This window comes from Panthera tigris, chromosome B1, assembly GCF_018350195.1.
Source record: "Panthera tigris isolate Pti1 chromosome B1, P.tigris_Pti1_mat1.1, whole genome shotgun sequence".
NCBI lineage: Eukaryota > Metazoa > Chordata > Mammalia > Carnivora > Felidae > Panthera > Panthera tigris.
Window position 1 is genome coordinate 85,138,161 of NC_056663.1, and position 13,425 is coordinate 85,151,585.

Consider the following 13,425-nt stretch of genomic DNA (forward strand, 5'->3'; position numbering starts at 1 on the left):
AGCTTTCTCTCAGTCTATTGGCCATCAGGATTCCCTAGGAACCTGACTGCTACTAGTTATTAGTGGGTTCCCATTCAGTCACTTTTATTTATTTGTTTATTTCTTCTTATATAAAAATTTTCGATCCCCCTCTAAAGGCACTGATAACTTGAAATGTCACACAAGCTGTAGGTGGATTTGCCAACTGGGAAAGGTTTTTCCATCCTTCTTCTGAACTGGCTACTTCTTCCCACCCAGAGGTTCAGTGCCCTCATGCCACCTCACGGTTGTCTAAAGTTTCCTAATAGAGCACGCTACCAAAGCCCGCTCACCCCCAAAATAGCTTTAGTTCAAAATGGATCTTCCCTGGTCTCCATCAAAGCCAACCATCTCTATTCTTTCTATGTAGAAGTAGCTTTGAGAAAAGTAGAGCTTGACCTTTGGGATGGCTCTACCATGGTGAGCTAGGAGAAGCAGTAGAACTTGCAAAATCTTTACATCTTCACATTTGGAAAATAAAACTATGGGCTTCATCCTAAGTGAACTTAATAACATGATTAGCACCAACAAACAGATACGCAGATCTATATTGTCATTTCAAAATATTTTAGTACGCAGATGCTCCTTGGTAACTGGCTTAGAATTTGGGGGTTGCCTTCGAAAATAATTGATCAATTTTAAAGAAAATTCTAGCATTAGAAATTGTTCTCTTCTTTCCTCTCCAATATCTATAGCATACAGAAAAAAGCAGCCCCAGTCATGTTAATACTGGCCGCATGCCTTGTTTTATCCTCGCTTAGGGCATCATTGCAGAGTATAACAAGATCAACGATGTGAAGGAAGATGATGACACGGAGAAGTTTAAAGAAGCCATCGTGAAATTCCACAGGCTGTTTGGGATGCCCGAGGAAGAGAAGCTCGTCAACTATTATTCTTGTAGCTACTGGAAGGGGAAGGTCCCCCGTCAGGGTTGGATGTACCTCAGTATTAACCACCTTTGCTTTTACTCTTTCCTTATGGGAAGGGAAGGTGAGTTGTCTAGAATTTCAGGGGGAAGCTTGGGAGAGTCTGCTGAGATTCACCCTGAACTCATAAACCACATCAAAGTGCCAAAAATAGGTCTGTAGTTATGACTGGGTCAACACTGTGTTTTAACTATTTAACAAGTGAAGTCAATTATTTTTGTCTAATATTTGTAAACAAAAATGGTTGTTAAGTAATAAAGATTCACCAAAGTTATAGTTAATGCAGTTGACGTGAACTTAAATCCATAATGATTATGAACTCAGAATTTATGTGGTTTGAGTTTGTCTCTTAAGCAAACAAAATAGTAATAAATACGGGCATGCAAGCTCAAAGGAAAGGAGTGCACCGAGATTGGGGGTTGGTTTGTGAGGCTGAAGGATCCTCAGGGGCTTTGAAGGAGCCAGGTGTTGACCAGCCTTGTTCCCTGTGCTCAGCCAAGCTGGTAATCCGGTGGGTGGACATCACACAGCTTGAGAAGAATGCCACGCTGCTTCTCCCTGATGTGATCAAAGTGAGCACGAGGTCCAGCGAACATTTCTTCTCTGTATTTCTCAACATCAATGAGACTTTCAAGTTAATGGAGCAGCTTGCCAACATAGCCATGAGGCAACTTTTAGACAACGAGGGATTTGAACAAGATAGATCCCTGCCCAAACTGAAAAAGAAGTCTCCTAAAAAAGTGTCGGCTCTAAAACGGTAGGTGACAGAGACAGGGTCTTACACGCTTTAGAAAAAAGAAACCCTTATGTTCTTTTATGAAATTTAACCTTTTCTTAACCACTTCAAGGGTTCTCAAGACTTTTCTGGGTATTGATACAGAACTGAAAGAGACTGTCTGAAGCAGTCACAGTTCAGTGAGTGAGGCAGACAGCCAGCTTTGGCACAAAGTGACGGGAACTCTTCCGGTCCTGTGGGTGGTGCGCCATGGGCACACGCACCGGGAGATGGGGCAGGGTGGTGGAAAAGGCTCTCAATGGAGGCTGCTTGGAGTGGACTCTCAGGAGGTAGTAGAAGTTGCCTATGTAGATTTCGTAGGATGGATATTTCAGGCAGAGGGAATAACCTGATGCAGGAATCACAAGGGAAGAGTATAGAGGGAAGTGAGTCCATTAATATCTGGAAAGTGGCAGGTCATGGGATGAGGAGAGGCCGCAGAGAAGCCTGGAAGTCTGGATGGGGGAGTGGGGCTAGAGAGAAGGCAAGGAAAAAGTCGGTGCTCTCAAGTGTGAGTGTATGCATGGAATTGTCCTGGACCGAGATGGGGAATGAGAGAGGGAGAGCATGTCTAAGGGATGGGAGAGCTCAGTTTTGATCATGTTGAGTTGCCTGCAGAGCATCACATTGGAGATTGGTCCAGTAGCGCATATGGAATTGGAAATCGCTGGCATATAGCTGGCAATTGGGACCTGACAAGAGATCACTGCAATTAAGATGCCTGGTGATTTGAAACGTGTTTCAGTGGAGTGGTTGTGGGTGAATGGTGTTACTGTGGTGGGTTGAATAGCAGATGGAAGGCAAGGAGCGGGAATTAGGCAAGTATAGACTTGCTTTTTCAAGAAATGCAATGGGAAAGGAGGGGGTTGCTCTGATAGAACGTAAAAGATTTGAATATAGGATAGCCTGGGATGAGTTTGTGGTGAGGGTAGCTGCAGGGAAGGAGGGAGCACAGAGCTACAGCTGTAAGAAAACCAGTTATTTTAATAGTGACATCTGAAAGGGCCTGGAAAAAGATGCTTGTGTGTGCAGATTCCTCTCCCTCTGAAATGGAAAGGAAGTAAGAATAGGTGAGGATGGAGGTAATTTGCAAGTAGAAGGGAGGAGGGTATGGGAGGAGGGGAGCTCCTCTTTGCTGTGTGAAGCCAGAAACTCCACCACCCAGAGGTTGAGGCGACATAGAAGTTTGACGGGAGAGGTTTGAACCACCAACCGACATGATGAGCAGGAAAAAGGAAAAAAGATTGTAGTCATAGAGGACCGAGCTGAGGTTGGAAACTCTGGTTGTCGGAGAGATGGGTTGTTCCTGTGTCTCAGGCAATTTTGTTGTCTTTTTAGGGCAGACAGTGATAGCCAGCAGATTCATGAGGCTGGTTTGCATTCTCATTAGGTCTTTCTTAAAAGGTAAAGCCCAGGGCGCCTGGGTGGCTCAGTCGGTTAAGCGTCCGACTTCAGCTCAGGTCACGATCTCACGGTCCGTGAGTTCGAGCCCCGCGTCGGGCTCTGGGCTGATGGCTCAGAGCCTGGAGCCTGCTTCCGATTCTGTGTCTCCCTCTCTCTCTGCCCCTCCCCCGTTCATGCTCTCTCTCTGTCTCAAAAATAAATAAACGTTAAAAAAAAAAAAAATTAAAAAAAAAAAAAAGGTAAAGCCCAGAAAGTGGCTCTGGATAAATATAAATGGAATAATCTTGTTAGAAATTATTGTATTCCTTTAGAAAAAGAATGGATTTCCTATCCAGGCCTAGTTTTCCTAAGATTCTTGAACATTTATAGATATTGATTGTAAAACGACTACACAAGGGACCTAAATATATCAAAGTAATTATATTACACTTTTGAGTCATAGGTTGGAGTTAGCTCCAGTAGAAAGCCAAGTAGGTAGGGATACATCTGGTGAGATCGAGGGGCGGAGAGATGGGCTGGGGAACGTCCACTGACACGTCCTTGAGAAGGAACAGAAACCTTGCTCTTGCGTGAGGTGACACTGTTCCTGCCTTCCAGCGATCTTGATGCCAGGGCAAAGAGTGAGAGATACCGTGCACTTTTCCGACTGCCGAAAGATGAAAAACTAGACGGCCACACAGACTGCACCCTCTGGACTCCATTCAACAAAATGCACATTTTGGGGCAGATGTTTGTGTCTACAAATTACATCTGCTTTACCAGCAAGGAGGAGAACCTGTGTAGCCTCATCATCCCACTCCGTGAGGTAGGTGTCAGCGGGAAATGGAGCTCTTAGGAGCTGCATTTGTAATACTCTTCTGTGTGAACCAGGAATGTTGTTTTTACCAGCATTTCATTGGCTTTAACCATAGGTGAATGCTCATAAGTCTTTGCTGGCACCTGCCACACCCTTTTGTGTGTTGTCATTGCTCTCAGTGACCTGTAAGAGCTTTTCTTCCTAGAAAAGGCAGCCTAGAGTTTTAAGATGGAGATTGTACTATTGTTATTCAGGTGTGACGAGGCCAGACCCATCAGATGGCTTGTTGGACTCACAGTCCCTCTAAGAGAGGCCATGGGGGCACATTGGGAAGCACACACTTGGTCCGCAGGCAGAGGGAGCCGTGAAAATGTGGGCAAGAGCCTTTCCTGTAGGGTGCCTGGGTGGCTCTATTGGTTAAGTGTCCAACTTTGGCTTCAGGTCATGATCTCAAGATTCATGAATTAGAGCCCTGCATTGGGGTCTGCACTGACAGTGTGGAGCCTGCTTGGGATTCTCTCTTTCCCTCTCTCTCTCTGCCTTGCCTCCACTCTCACTTTCTCTCTGCCCCTCCCCTGCTCTCACTGTTTCTCTCTCTCTTTCTCTCTCTCTCTGTCAAAATAAATAAACTTAAAAAAAAAAAAAAAGCCTTTACTGTTATTTTCGTGGGAAGAGACAGGCAAGGCAGAGTAAACAGGTTTACTAGTCTAGTTGGAATAATCTCAGCAGGCTGTGGGGCATAGGGGTTGTCCCTAGTTATCTGGTGTCTGGCCCCCCCAGTGATTAGGACAGGGATAGTGACCTTGAGTGTGAGAGCTGAATTAAATAAAGGAGGTGGGTGGGAAGTGTGGGCTCTGGATGGTTGGTTTGCACAGGAATGACCTGCTTACAGGTGAGTCTTTTATTATCCCTTGGAGCTTGCTAACTCTGGGAAGATGGTCCTCCCAGGGCTAGCAAGGCCCAGGATGTCAAAGCATCAGATACAGGAACGAAATGTAGTTACTACAACCTGCTCACAGCCTGAGAGCAGCTTGGTCACAAGGAAACAGTCTAGATTGTCTAGATTGTGAATCGGAAAGCCAAGTGTTCACTTCTGATCTGTCAATTGCCCGCAGTAGAATCTCCGCAGTTGCTGGCCACAGAGGCAGATTCCTGAACCCGCCCTACATCTGAATCTCTGCAGGTTTAGGAATCTGTATTTTAATAAAGTCCCAGGCTGGTCCTCATGCACAATGAAGGCATTGTGCATTCTTACTCTCTACACATTCTTACTGTATCTGGGGAGGAGGTGGGTCCTGTCATGTCTTCACGGAGGTAGATTGTTCTGGTACTTGTATGGAAATCTTGCCAGGAGGTTTGGAGTTAAGAAGGAACTCCATGTTAGGCTGTTGGAGGCTGGAAGTCTTACAGTCTTAAAGTTGTCCTGGTAACAACTTCAACACGCCCTGTTGCTTTTCTAGAAGTTAAGGTGGTTAGAAGTTTTGATTATATAATTAAGATTCATCCTTTGTTGAGATTCCCTAGAGTAAAGAATTCAAGTTTCCCTCTGCCTTCTTTTCTTAAAAAAAAAAAAAAAAAAAAAAAAATTATGTAAGCAGATTTATTTTCTGGGTTTTTTTTTTTTCTTCTTGTTTTAAGAATAATTCACGGGATGCCTGGGTGGCTCAGTCAGTTAAGTGTTTGACTTCGGCTCAAGTCATGATCTCCTGGTCTGTGAGTTCGAGCCCCACATCGGGCTCTGTGCTGACAGCTCAGAACCTGGAGCCTGCTTCGGATTCTGTGTCTCCCTCTCTCTCTGCCCCTCCCGTGCTTGCTCTCTCTCTCTCTCTCTCTCTCTCTCTCTCAAAAACAAACAAATAAAAACAGTAACAAAAAAACAACCAAAAAACATTTTAAAAAAGAATAATTCACTATTGTCACAGAAAATTTGTGAAAGTATATACAAAAAGAAAACAAAATTCACCCTTAGTTCCATACGTCAAAGATAGCCACTGTTAATCTGCTGTACGGCTTCCCAGGCTTTTTCTGTACTTTGCTGTGTATATGTCATTTATATTATTAAGACATAAAACATAGGGAATTTTTATTTTTTACCTATTTCCCTTAATACTGAGTATATATTAAACTTTTCCCCATATTATTAAATATTCTTTTACAGTGTAATTTTTAACAACTGCATATTATTCCATTAAATGTATATATAAAGCTTATTTGCTCAGTTCCCTGTGGTTGGACCCTTGTATTGTTTTCATTGTCTCCCAATCATGTGTATAATTTTCCTTAAAGTATGAATTATAAATTCCTAAAAGCTGAATTGGTGGATCAAAAAGAATGCAAAATGTTAGGCAGTTGTCAAATCTAGTTCTCCTTCTCATAATATGAGCTAACTGGTATTATAACACTTTTTGAGGCCAGGATATGTTGTGGGGGCAATTCTGAGACAGATAATTCAACAAGTGCTGACTCTGGAATGGATTTCATAACATTTCCCAGTAAATGTACCTTCTTTGCCATAGACTGTCATTAAACTTAATTTTCTTCCTCAAGTACTACCTACAAGCAAGTTACCTGCACCAGCAGGTTCTTTCTTCAAGAAAGAAACCCATTCCAGGATTAAGGATGTGTAGTTGTGAATCTGAGGGAGTCATCGCTCTGTTTATCCAGAGGAGGATGCAGTGGAGGAGGTCATAAGCTGCTGTCGATATGTCCGCTCTCCTGTTCACCACCTCCAGCTGGCTCTGTTTACCCTTCAGTGCAACGTACAACACAATAGTGAGAGTTCAGGGCACCTGAGAGAATGGGGATTGATATTCTCAGCCCATCTTCTGCTTGCTTATTTTCCCTAACAGAGGGTGGAGCAGAGATACTTCAGTTATATTTCAGGGTAAATCGGAGGAGGAGTGACAGTGGGCGTAGCATTGAGGAATAAAGCACGTTGTGGTTGGTGGATGCAACTTTAAAGAATTAGCTCAATGAAACAGCAGTGACCTTCCCCTTAACCTGATGAATCTCCAAGATAGAATAATGATAGACCCCAATCCCGACTAGTGGGAGAAGCAAAGGACTTAATGTAATTTTTACTACCTTTAGGTAACCTTAATGACAGAAAAATGATGGCGTGGGCCCCCTACCCTCCACCCTCTACCCCATACATGGGGTCTGTCTGAGCAGACAGAACTGAGTTAAGCTGATCTATGAGCAGCAGTCTCCATGGGAACATTACATCCTGCTTGAAATGGAAACTTTTAGGATTGTATAAACTAGGAATTATTGTTCCATTTGATTTTTTAAAAATAAGCCAAAATATTGACTGAATATTGTTAATGTATATTTCACATATAGACTTAAGGTAGACCAAATCGACACAGAATCATGGAATCATGTTACTACAGATTTTGAAGCAATTACTGAGGCAGCAAAGCAGGAAGGTAGAGTGAACCAATTAGGTTCCTCATTAGATGGAGATTCCAGATGAAGTCTCCCTTTAATTCCAGTCTATTTTATAACCCAATTGGTAAAACAAACATGTCTCATTAAACTAGAATACTAAAATGTAGCTGTTACCCTTTCCTTTGTCACAAAGCTTATGGGATAGGATTCTACCAGAAATCATTTGTCAGCAAAAAATATTTTGTAGTGCATGTGAGTATTCATATGTTTTATGTGGGAGCTTCCTGGTTGTTTCTGTGTTCATCTAGCTAAAGGTCTTTCCACTTTGACCTCATCAAGATTCACATGGCTATCTAGGTTTTAGGTATGGAACTTGAACCTTTATTTCCCTTGGCATGTGTCATTTAGTCTGAGACATCTGGTGACCCAAAGAATCAGAAAAAAATTTATGAGAAAAGGAGTTTTTATAGGTCTTTTAAAAATAGGTATTATTTAACATGTTTTAAGTGCCATGGGAAAATCCTTCTCATGGTAAAGAAATTGTTTTTCCCATTTCTGCAGCTTTTTTGCATTAGGAAAAAAAAAACACTTTTATGTGCAACTCCATGTATCTTGGGATTCCTTTAAAATATATAAGTATATATCCAACTATATGTATTTATGAAATCTGAGAGCAGAAGTCAGGTTCTGCAGTCTTCCCTCCCTGGAGTTGTACCCATTTTGCACTTGGGGTGGTGCAGCTTTTCAGGCAACTGCAGCAGGTTTCTTAGCCTTGACGGGGGAAAAGATTTTAAAGTTCTGCTTTGGGGAGAATGTATTTAACATGAAAATGTTAATAAAGAAGTTACAGTTGAACCTGTCTAGACTGCTCACAGGTGGAAGTGAAGAGGGGAAGCGAAATTGAACTTTAAGCATTATAGTCAGAGCTGCTGTAAATAAACCATTTATCTAGGGCTCGCTTTGAGATCTTTTTCCCTAATGTGCTAAAGAAAAATAGTTTTTTAAAAAAATTAATGTTTATTTTTGAGAGAGAGAGCCCGAGTGGGGGTGGGACAGAGAGAGAAGGGGAGACACAGAATCCGAAGCAGGCTCCAGTCTCTGAGCTGTCTGCACAGAGCCTGATGCAGGGCTCAAACCCTCGAGCCATGAGATCATGACGTGAGCCGAAGTCGGATACTTAACTGACTGAGCCACCCAGGTGCCCCAGAAAAAAATTTTTAATGTTTACTTTTGAGGGAGAGAGAGCATGCTGCATGTGAGCAAGGAAGGGGCAGAGTGGAGGAGGACAAAGGATCCGAAGCAGTCTCTGTGCTGACAGCAGAGAGCCTGACGCAGGACTCAAAACTCACGAACTGTGAGATCGTGACCTGAGCCAAAGTCGGACACTTAACTGACTGAGCCGCCCAGGTGCCCCTAAAGAAAAATATTTTAATGCATTTATCTTACTTTCCAGGTGAGGGAAATCCTATTATAAAGCACCAAATGCGTGTCTTCAGTTCAGAGCTAAAACAGATGTCCTTCTTTCCTACTTGTCTCCTGATTTGGTAGATTCATTTCACCACACACATGGCGCGCACACACACAGAGTCAGCCAGTGCAGGCAGATAGGGTTGCAGTTAAGCTGTTTACATCGTGTCTGTTCAGAATGGAGCCTTTAAAACTTTCAAGTGGAAAGAGGGGAGGGATGCAAAGCTCTGGAATTCCAATGAGATGTTTGAAAGGTTGGCAGCATTTTGAAAGCCATCCCAACATTAATCTTGGCAAAAAAGCACAAGTATCATGGGTTGTTTCTGTCTCTTATGGATGATGCAGCAGCTAGAAGTCGGCTCCTTTATGGCTTTGTGAAATTTTAATGAAAATCAAGGAGTTTCTTTGCAACACGTCTTCTAAAGCTTGGCCCTATCTACGCCTGGCCCACGGCGTTGAAAGGGCCAAGCTCTGTTGGGGGCCAGCTGCCCTGTGCACTGCAGGGTGTTTAGCGGCATCCCTGACTTCTACCTGTTAGATGCCACTGGTACCCTCCACTGTGGCAACCGGAAATGCCTCTAGATGTTGCCAAATGTCTCCCAGATAACAAAATCACTCCCAGTGTAGAACTGCTGATTTGGAAAGACCAGCAAGACAATTCCAGCTTCTGATAAGAGCTCCAGTTTGATTTGTTATGAGCTATTTTATTTTACTGGAACAGAGTCAAAGACTCTCATTCTGCCTCCGTAAAATACAGGTGGTTCCTCCAGAATATGAAGTGTTGTGTTCCTTGTTTCGTGCTGCTCGGAGGCTACTGCTGGGTGATCCCTGGAAAGTAATGCTTTGTTTCGTGTTTCATGTTTCTTTTCAGGTGACAATTGTGGAAAAGGCAGACAGCTCCAGCGTACTCCCCAGCCCTTTATCCATCAGCACCAGGAACAGGATGACCTTCCTATTTGCCAATTTGAAAGATAGAGACTTTCTAGTGCAGAGGATCTCTGATTTCCTGCAACAGACGACCTCCAAAATCTACTCGGACAAAGAGTTTGCAGGCAGCTACAACAGTTCAGATGATGAGGTCTGTGGGAGACGCCTGAGGGTATTTGCCTTCGTCCTACTCTGCCCCAGAATGTTCTCTTCCTCATCTGTTCTGTTTGATCTGCAAGCTCTGCAGCTGTGCTAAGATAAGGCTCCTCCCTTGATGCCCAGGGAAGTATCTGAGCAATAACTCATTTGAATCCCATGGAGTTTGTATTTGGGATCCCAGAGCTGGACAGCCTTGTAGATCATCTGGTCTAACCTGCCTATTTTATAGTTGAAGAAAGCATTGAGTGATGTGTCTTGTTTACACAGCAAGTGGCTCTGGTCCATATAGTGACATTGTCGGGAATGCACAGAGGTCACTAAATAAAGTCTCAAATCTGAAATGCAACATCATGATGATGTTTTTATTATGATAAAAAATATCTATTGTGTCCCTTTTGAATTAGGCCCTGGACCAACATCCAGGGAAATTGGCAGCTAAAACATAATTGTAAAGATGGTGACCTCACAAGGAACATCCCTGCCCCTGTCTACCCGGTCTGAGCTCATGTGGGCACGAGGAGGCGGTCCCTCTGTCAATAAGCAGTTGATTCAGCCCCGTCATGCTTTGCCTGCATGCTAATCGGAGGCTAACGGTCAACCAGTTTGTTGCAAAAATGCATCGGAAATTAGATGAAACGTGTTTTCAGCACTGAAGCTCTGTGTTCTGTGACCCACAAACCTGCTAATCCCCGCCAAAATGCTGGCTTGCTGCCTTCCTCCTGCATCTTCACACAGCAAGAACCATTTTGGGAACCATGATGTAGCTGTTGGTGTCTGTACAGAGGACACTGAAGAAGTAGCTTCTACGTCTGTCCCTTTCATTGTCTGTCCCTCTCTGCATCGGCAGGTGTATTCTCGGCCCAGCAGCCTTGTCTCCTCCAGCCCTCAGAGAAGCACGAGCTCCGAGGCCGATGGAGAGCGCCAGTTCAACCTGAACGGCAACAGCGTTCCCACAGCCACGCAGACCCTGATGACCATGTATCGGCGGCGGTCCCCCGAGGAATTCAACCCGAAGTTGGTGGGTGCCTCCTGCTCTTGCCTGAAACTTTTCTATATTAGAGCAATAACATTTAAAAATATTTCTAATTGAAGTAAACTGATAAATATTTACGTAAAGAAACATTTTCCTAGAAGCACAGCAGATTTTTATCTAAATCTCTCATTCGATTGTAGAACAGCTTCTTCAAATAAGGAGATGAGTTGTAGAGTTACAGGTGACATTTGTTTTTATCTCGTCTTGAGTGTTTAAGTCAGCCAACAAATAAGTATGTAATCTCTCAGCCCATGTTTAAACAACGTCAGCTCACTTTCACTCGGAGGTGTACACATAAAGCCATAAAGACAATTCGCATTCTGCTGACCTGTTTCACGTAAGTGGAATTCTGATTCTGGTCTAGAAAGCTTCGAGGCAGGACCAGAGGCTGTGGTACAGGTGTCCAATTAGGGAAGGACTGCAGAGAATCTGAGTTCTTTGTTCTCCTGAGTTCTGTCCAGAACAGAACCACTCCGTTCACCAGGGGAGATGTTCTGACCTTCCATCCAACTTCTCCTGTCTGTCCCCGACATACTTTGGCATGTAGTCATGTTTCATTATCCCTTTCAGGCCAAAGAGTTTTTGAAGGAGCAAGCTTGGAAGATTCACTTTGCCGAGTATGGGCAAGGGATCTGCATGTACCGCACAGAAAAGACCCGGGAGCTGGTGTTGAAGGGCATCCCGGAGAGCATGCGGGGAGACCTCTGGCTGCTACTGTCAGGTATGGACAGGCGTGGGGGGCGGGGCGTACTGGCCCCAGGGTGTGCAGGACCTCAGCGCACCCCTTCTGCCTTCCCTCATGCACCTGGGCTCTTTTCAAATATGCAGTCCTCCAGTTCAGCACTAAATCCCCTTTCCTTCCCAAAGTGTCGAAGTCCCTCGATAAAAACACAGGATGCATATACACCTGTCCAGATATTGAAGCCCCCATCCCCCAAATCCGCATAACCTCTTCCATCACTTCACTAATGCTTTTTAGAAGAAGAGAGATCCTGAAGGGTAAGAGTACGATTCTTTGTGATTTTTGAAGTCCTTGTTCCTTTCCCAGCTGTGTCCACTTCGTTGAAAATGGGTAAGTGTGGCACACGCTCAGAGCCCTCATTAAGGTGGGGAGAGGGAGGAATGAGAAAGCCTCATGCGTGGCTTCTGCCACCTCCTGCATTTGCTGGTTATCACATGGAGATGTGAAGGGGAGGCCAGAACGTGCACTAGAACTGAAGGCCCACCCAGATCACACTTACACTCCAAGCTGGAGATGCCAGGAAGGACAGAAGGGGGTTATCGTGGACCTTTGGGTCCCCCTCCAGGCTCCTGCCCAGACACAGCCCTGTGGGGTCAGACCTTTGAGCCCTGCTGGAGACCAGAGGTTCTTCAGCTAGGCCTGTCATACCTTCCTCCAAGCTGAAAGCATCTGGGGGTCTGTTCTGTCATGAACATCCAGGGCGTTTTTTTGTTGTCACCAGTCTTTGTAAATCAGGTGCTTTACCTGGTTAGAGGCCTGAAATGTAATTGTTTTAAATAAGCTTATTTGAATATTTGTATATGAAACTAAGATGGTCTGACACAAGTGCCATTATCAAAACCTTTTATTTTAAAAATAACATTACAATTAGAAGAAAAGTTACCAGGCTTACAGGACAGCCTTAAACAAACAAACAAACAGGTTGTAGCTCTTTCTAAAAGTAAATACAAATGGTAATCGCCCGTAATGAGATGTATTAACATCTCAGCAGTTGGGGGATAGAATCCTGAAAAATAATTGGCTTCATGTGTTTCATGTAAAACTAGTTTGTTCTATCCTCGTTCATATGGCTTTTTCGTTGTCCTTCAGTAGACCAGCCTTAGCTCCTCATTTAGAAATCCAAATTTGAGGGGCGCCTGGGTAGCTCAGCGGTTAAGCATCCGACTTTGGATCTCGCGGTTTGTGGGTTTGAGCCCCACGTCGGGCTCTGTGCTGACAGCTCGGAGACTGAAGCCTGCTTCAGATTCTGTGTCTCTCCATCTCTTGGCCCCTCCCCTGCTCATGCTCTGTGTCTCTCTGTCTCTCAATAATAAATAAATGTTAAAAAAAATTAAAAGGGGGGCACCTGGCTGGCTCAGCCGGTTGAGCGTCCGACTTCATCTCAGGTCATGATCTCACAGTCCATGAGTTCGAGCCCCACGTCGGGCTCTGTGCTGACAGCTCAGAGCCTGGAGCCTGTTTCAGATTCTGTGTCTCCATCTCTCTCTGAACCTCCCCCATTCATGCTCTCTCTCTCTCTCTCTGTCTCAAAAATCAATAAAGGTTAAAAAAATTAAAAAAAAAGAAATCCAAATTTGAGTCAAATGATCTCTGATTACACAAATCCAGCCCAAGAAGAGCCTTCCTGTCCGGTCTTCTGTCTTCCTTGTGTCTGGCGAACTAGTCACCTCGACAATTTGATTCAGATCGTTCACATTGTAAATAAAAAATTTCTTTTTCATCCTCGTTCAAATCAGAAGTTACTTACAGCCACATTTTGGATGAAAACGAAGCTCAAAGTCAGCACCA

At 44.0% G+C, this 13,425-nt stretch overlaps 1 protein-coding gene across 1 annotated transcript in view; it reads left to right on the forward strand.

Moving 5' to 3' along the window:
- The window catches only part of TBC1D9 (TBC1 domain family member 9), a 115,223-nt gene that overhangs the window by 68,047 nt on the left and 33,751 nt on the right, over window positions 1-13,425 (forward strand). Inside the window, exons 4-9 of the mRNA XM_042983856.1 lie at window positions 780-1,008; window positions 1,440-1,701; window positions 3,721-3,928; window positions 9,648-9,854; window positions 10,710-10,880; window positions 11,466-11,616. Of these exons, the coding sequence (XP_042839790.1) occupies window positions 780-1,008; window positions 1,440-1,701; window positions 3,721-3,928; window positions 9,648-9,854; window positions 10,710-10,880; window positions 11,466-11,616 (1,228 nt within the window). The remainder of the gene's footprint in view (window positions 1-779; window positions 1,009-1,439; window positions 1,702-3,720; window positions 3,929-9,647; window positions 9,855-10,709; window positions 10,881-11,465; window positions 11,617-13,425) is intronic.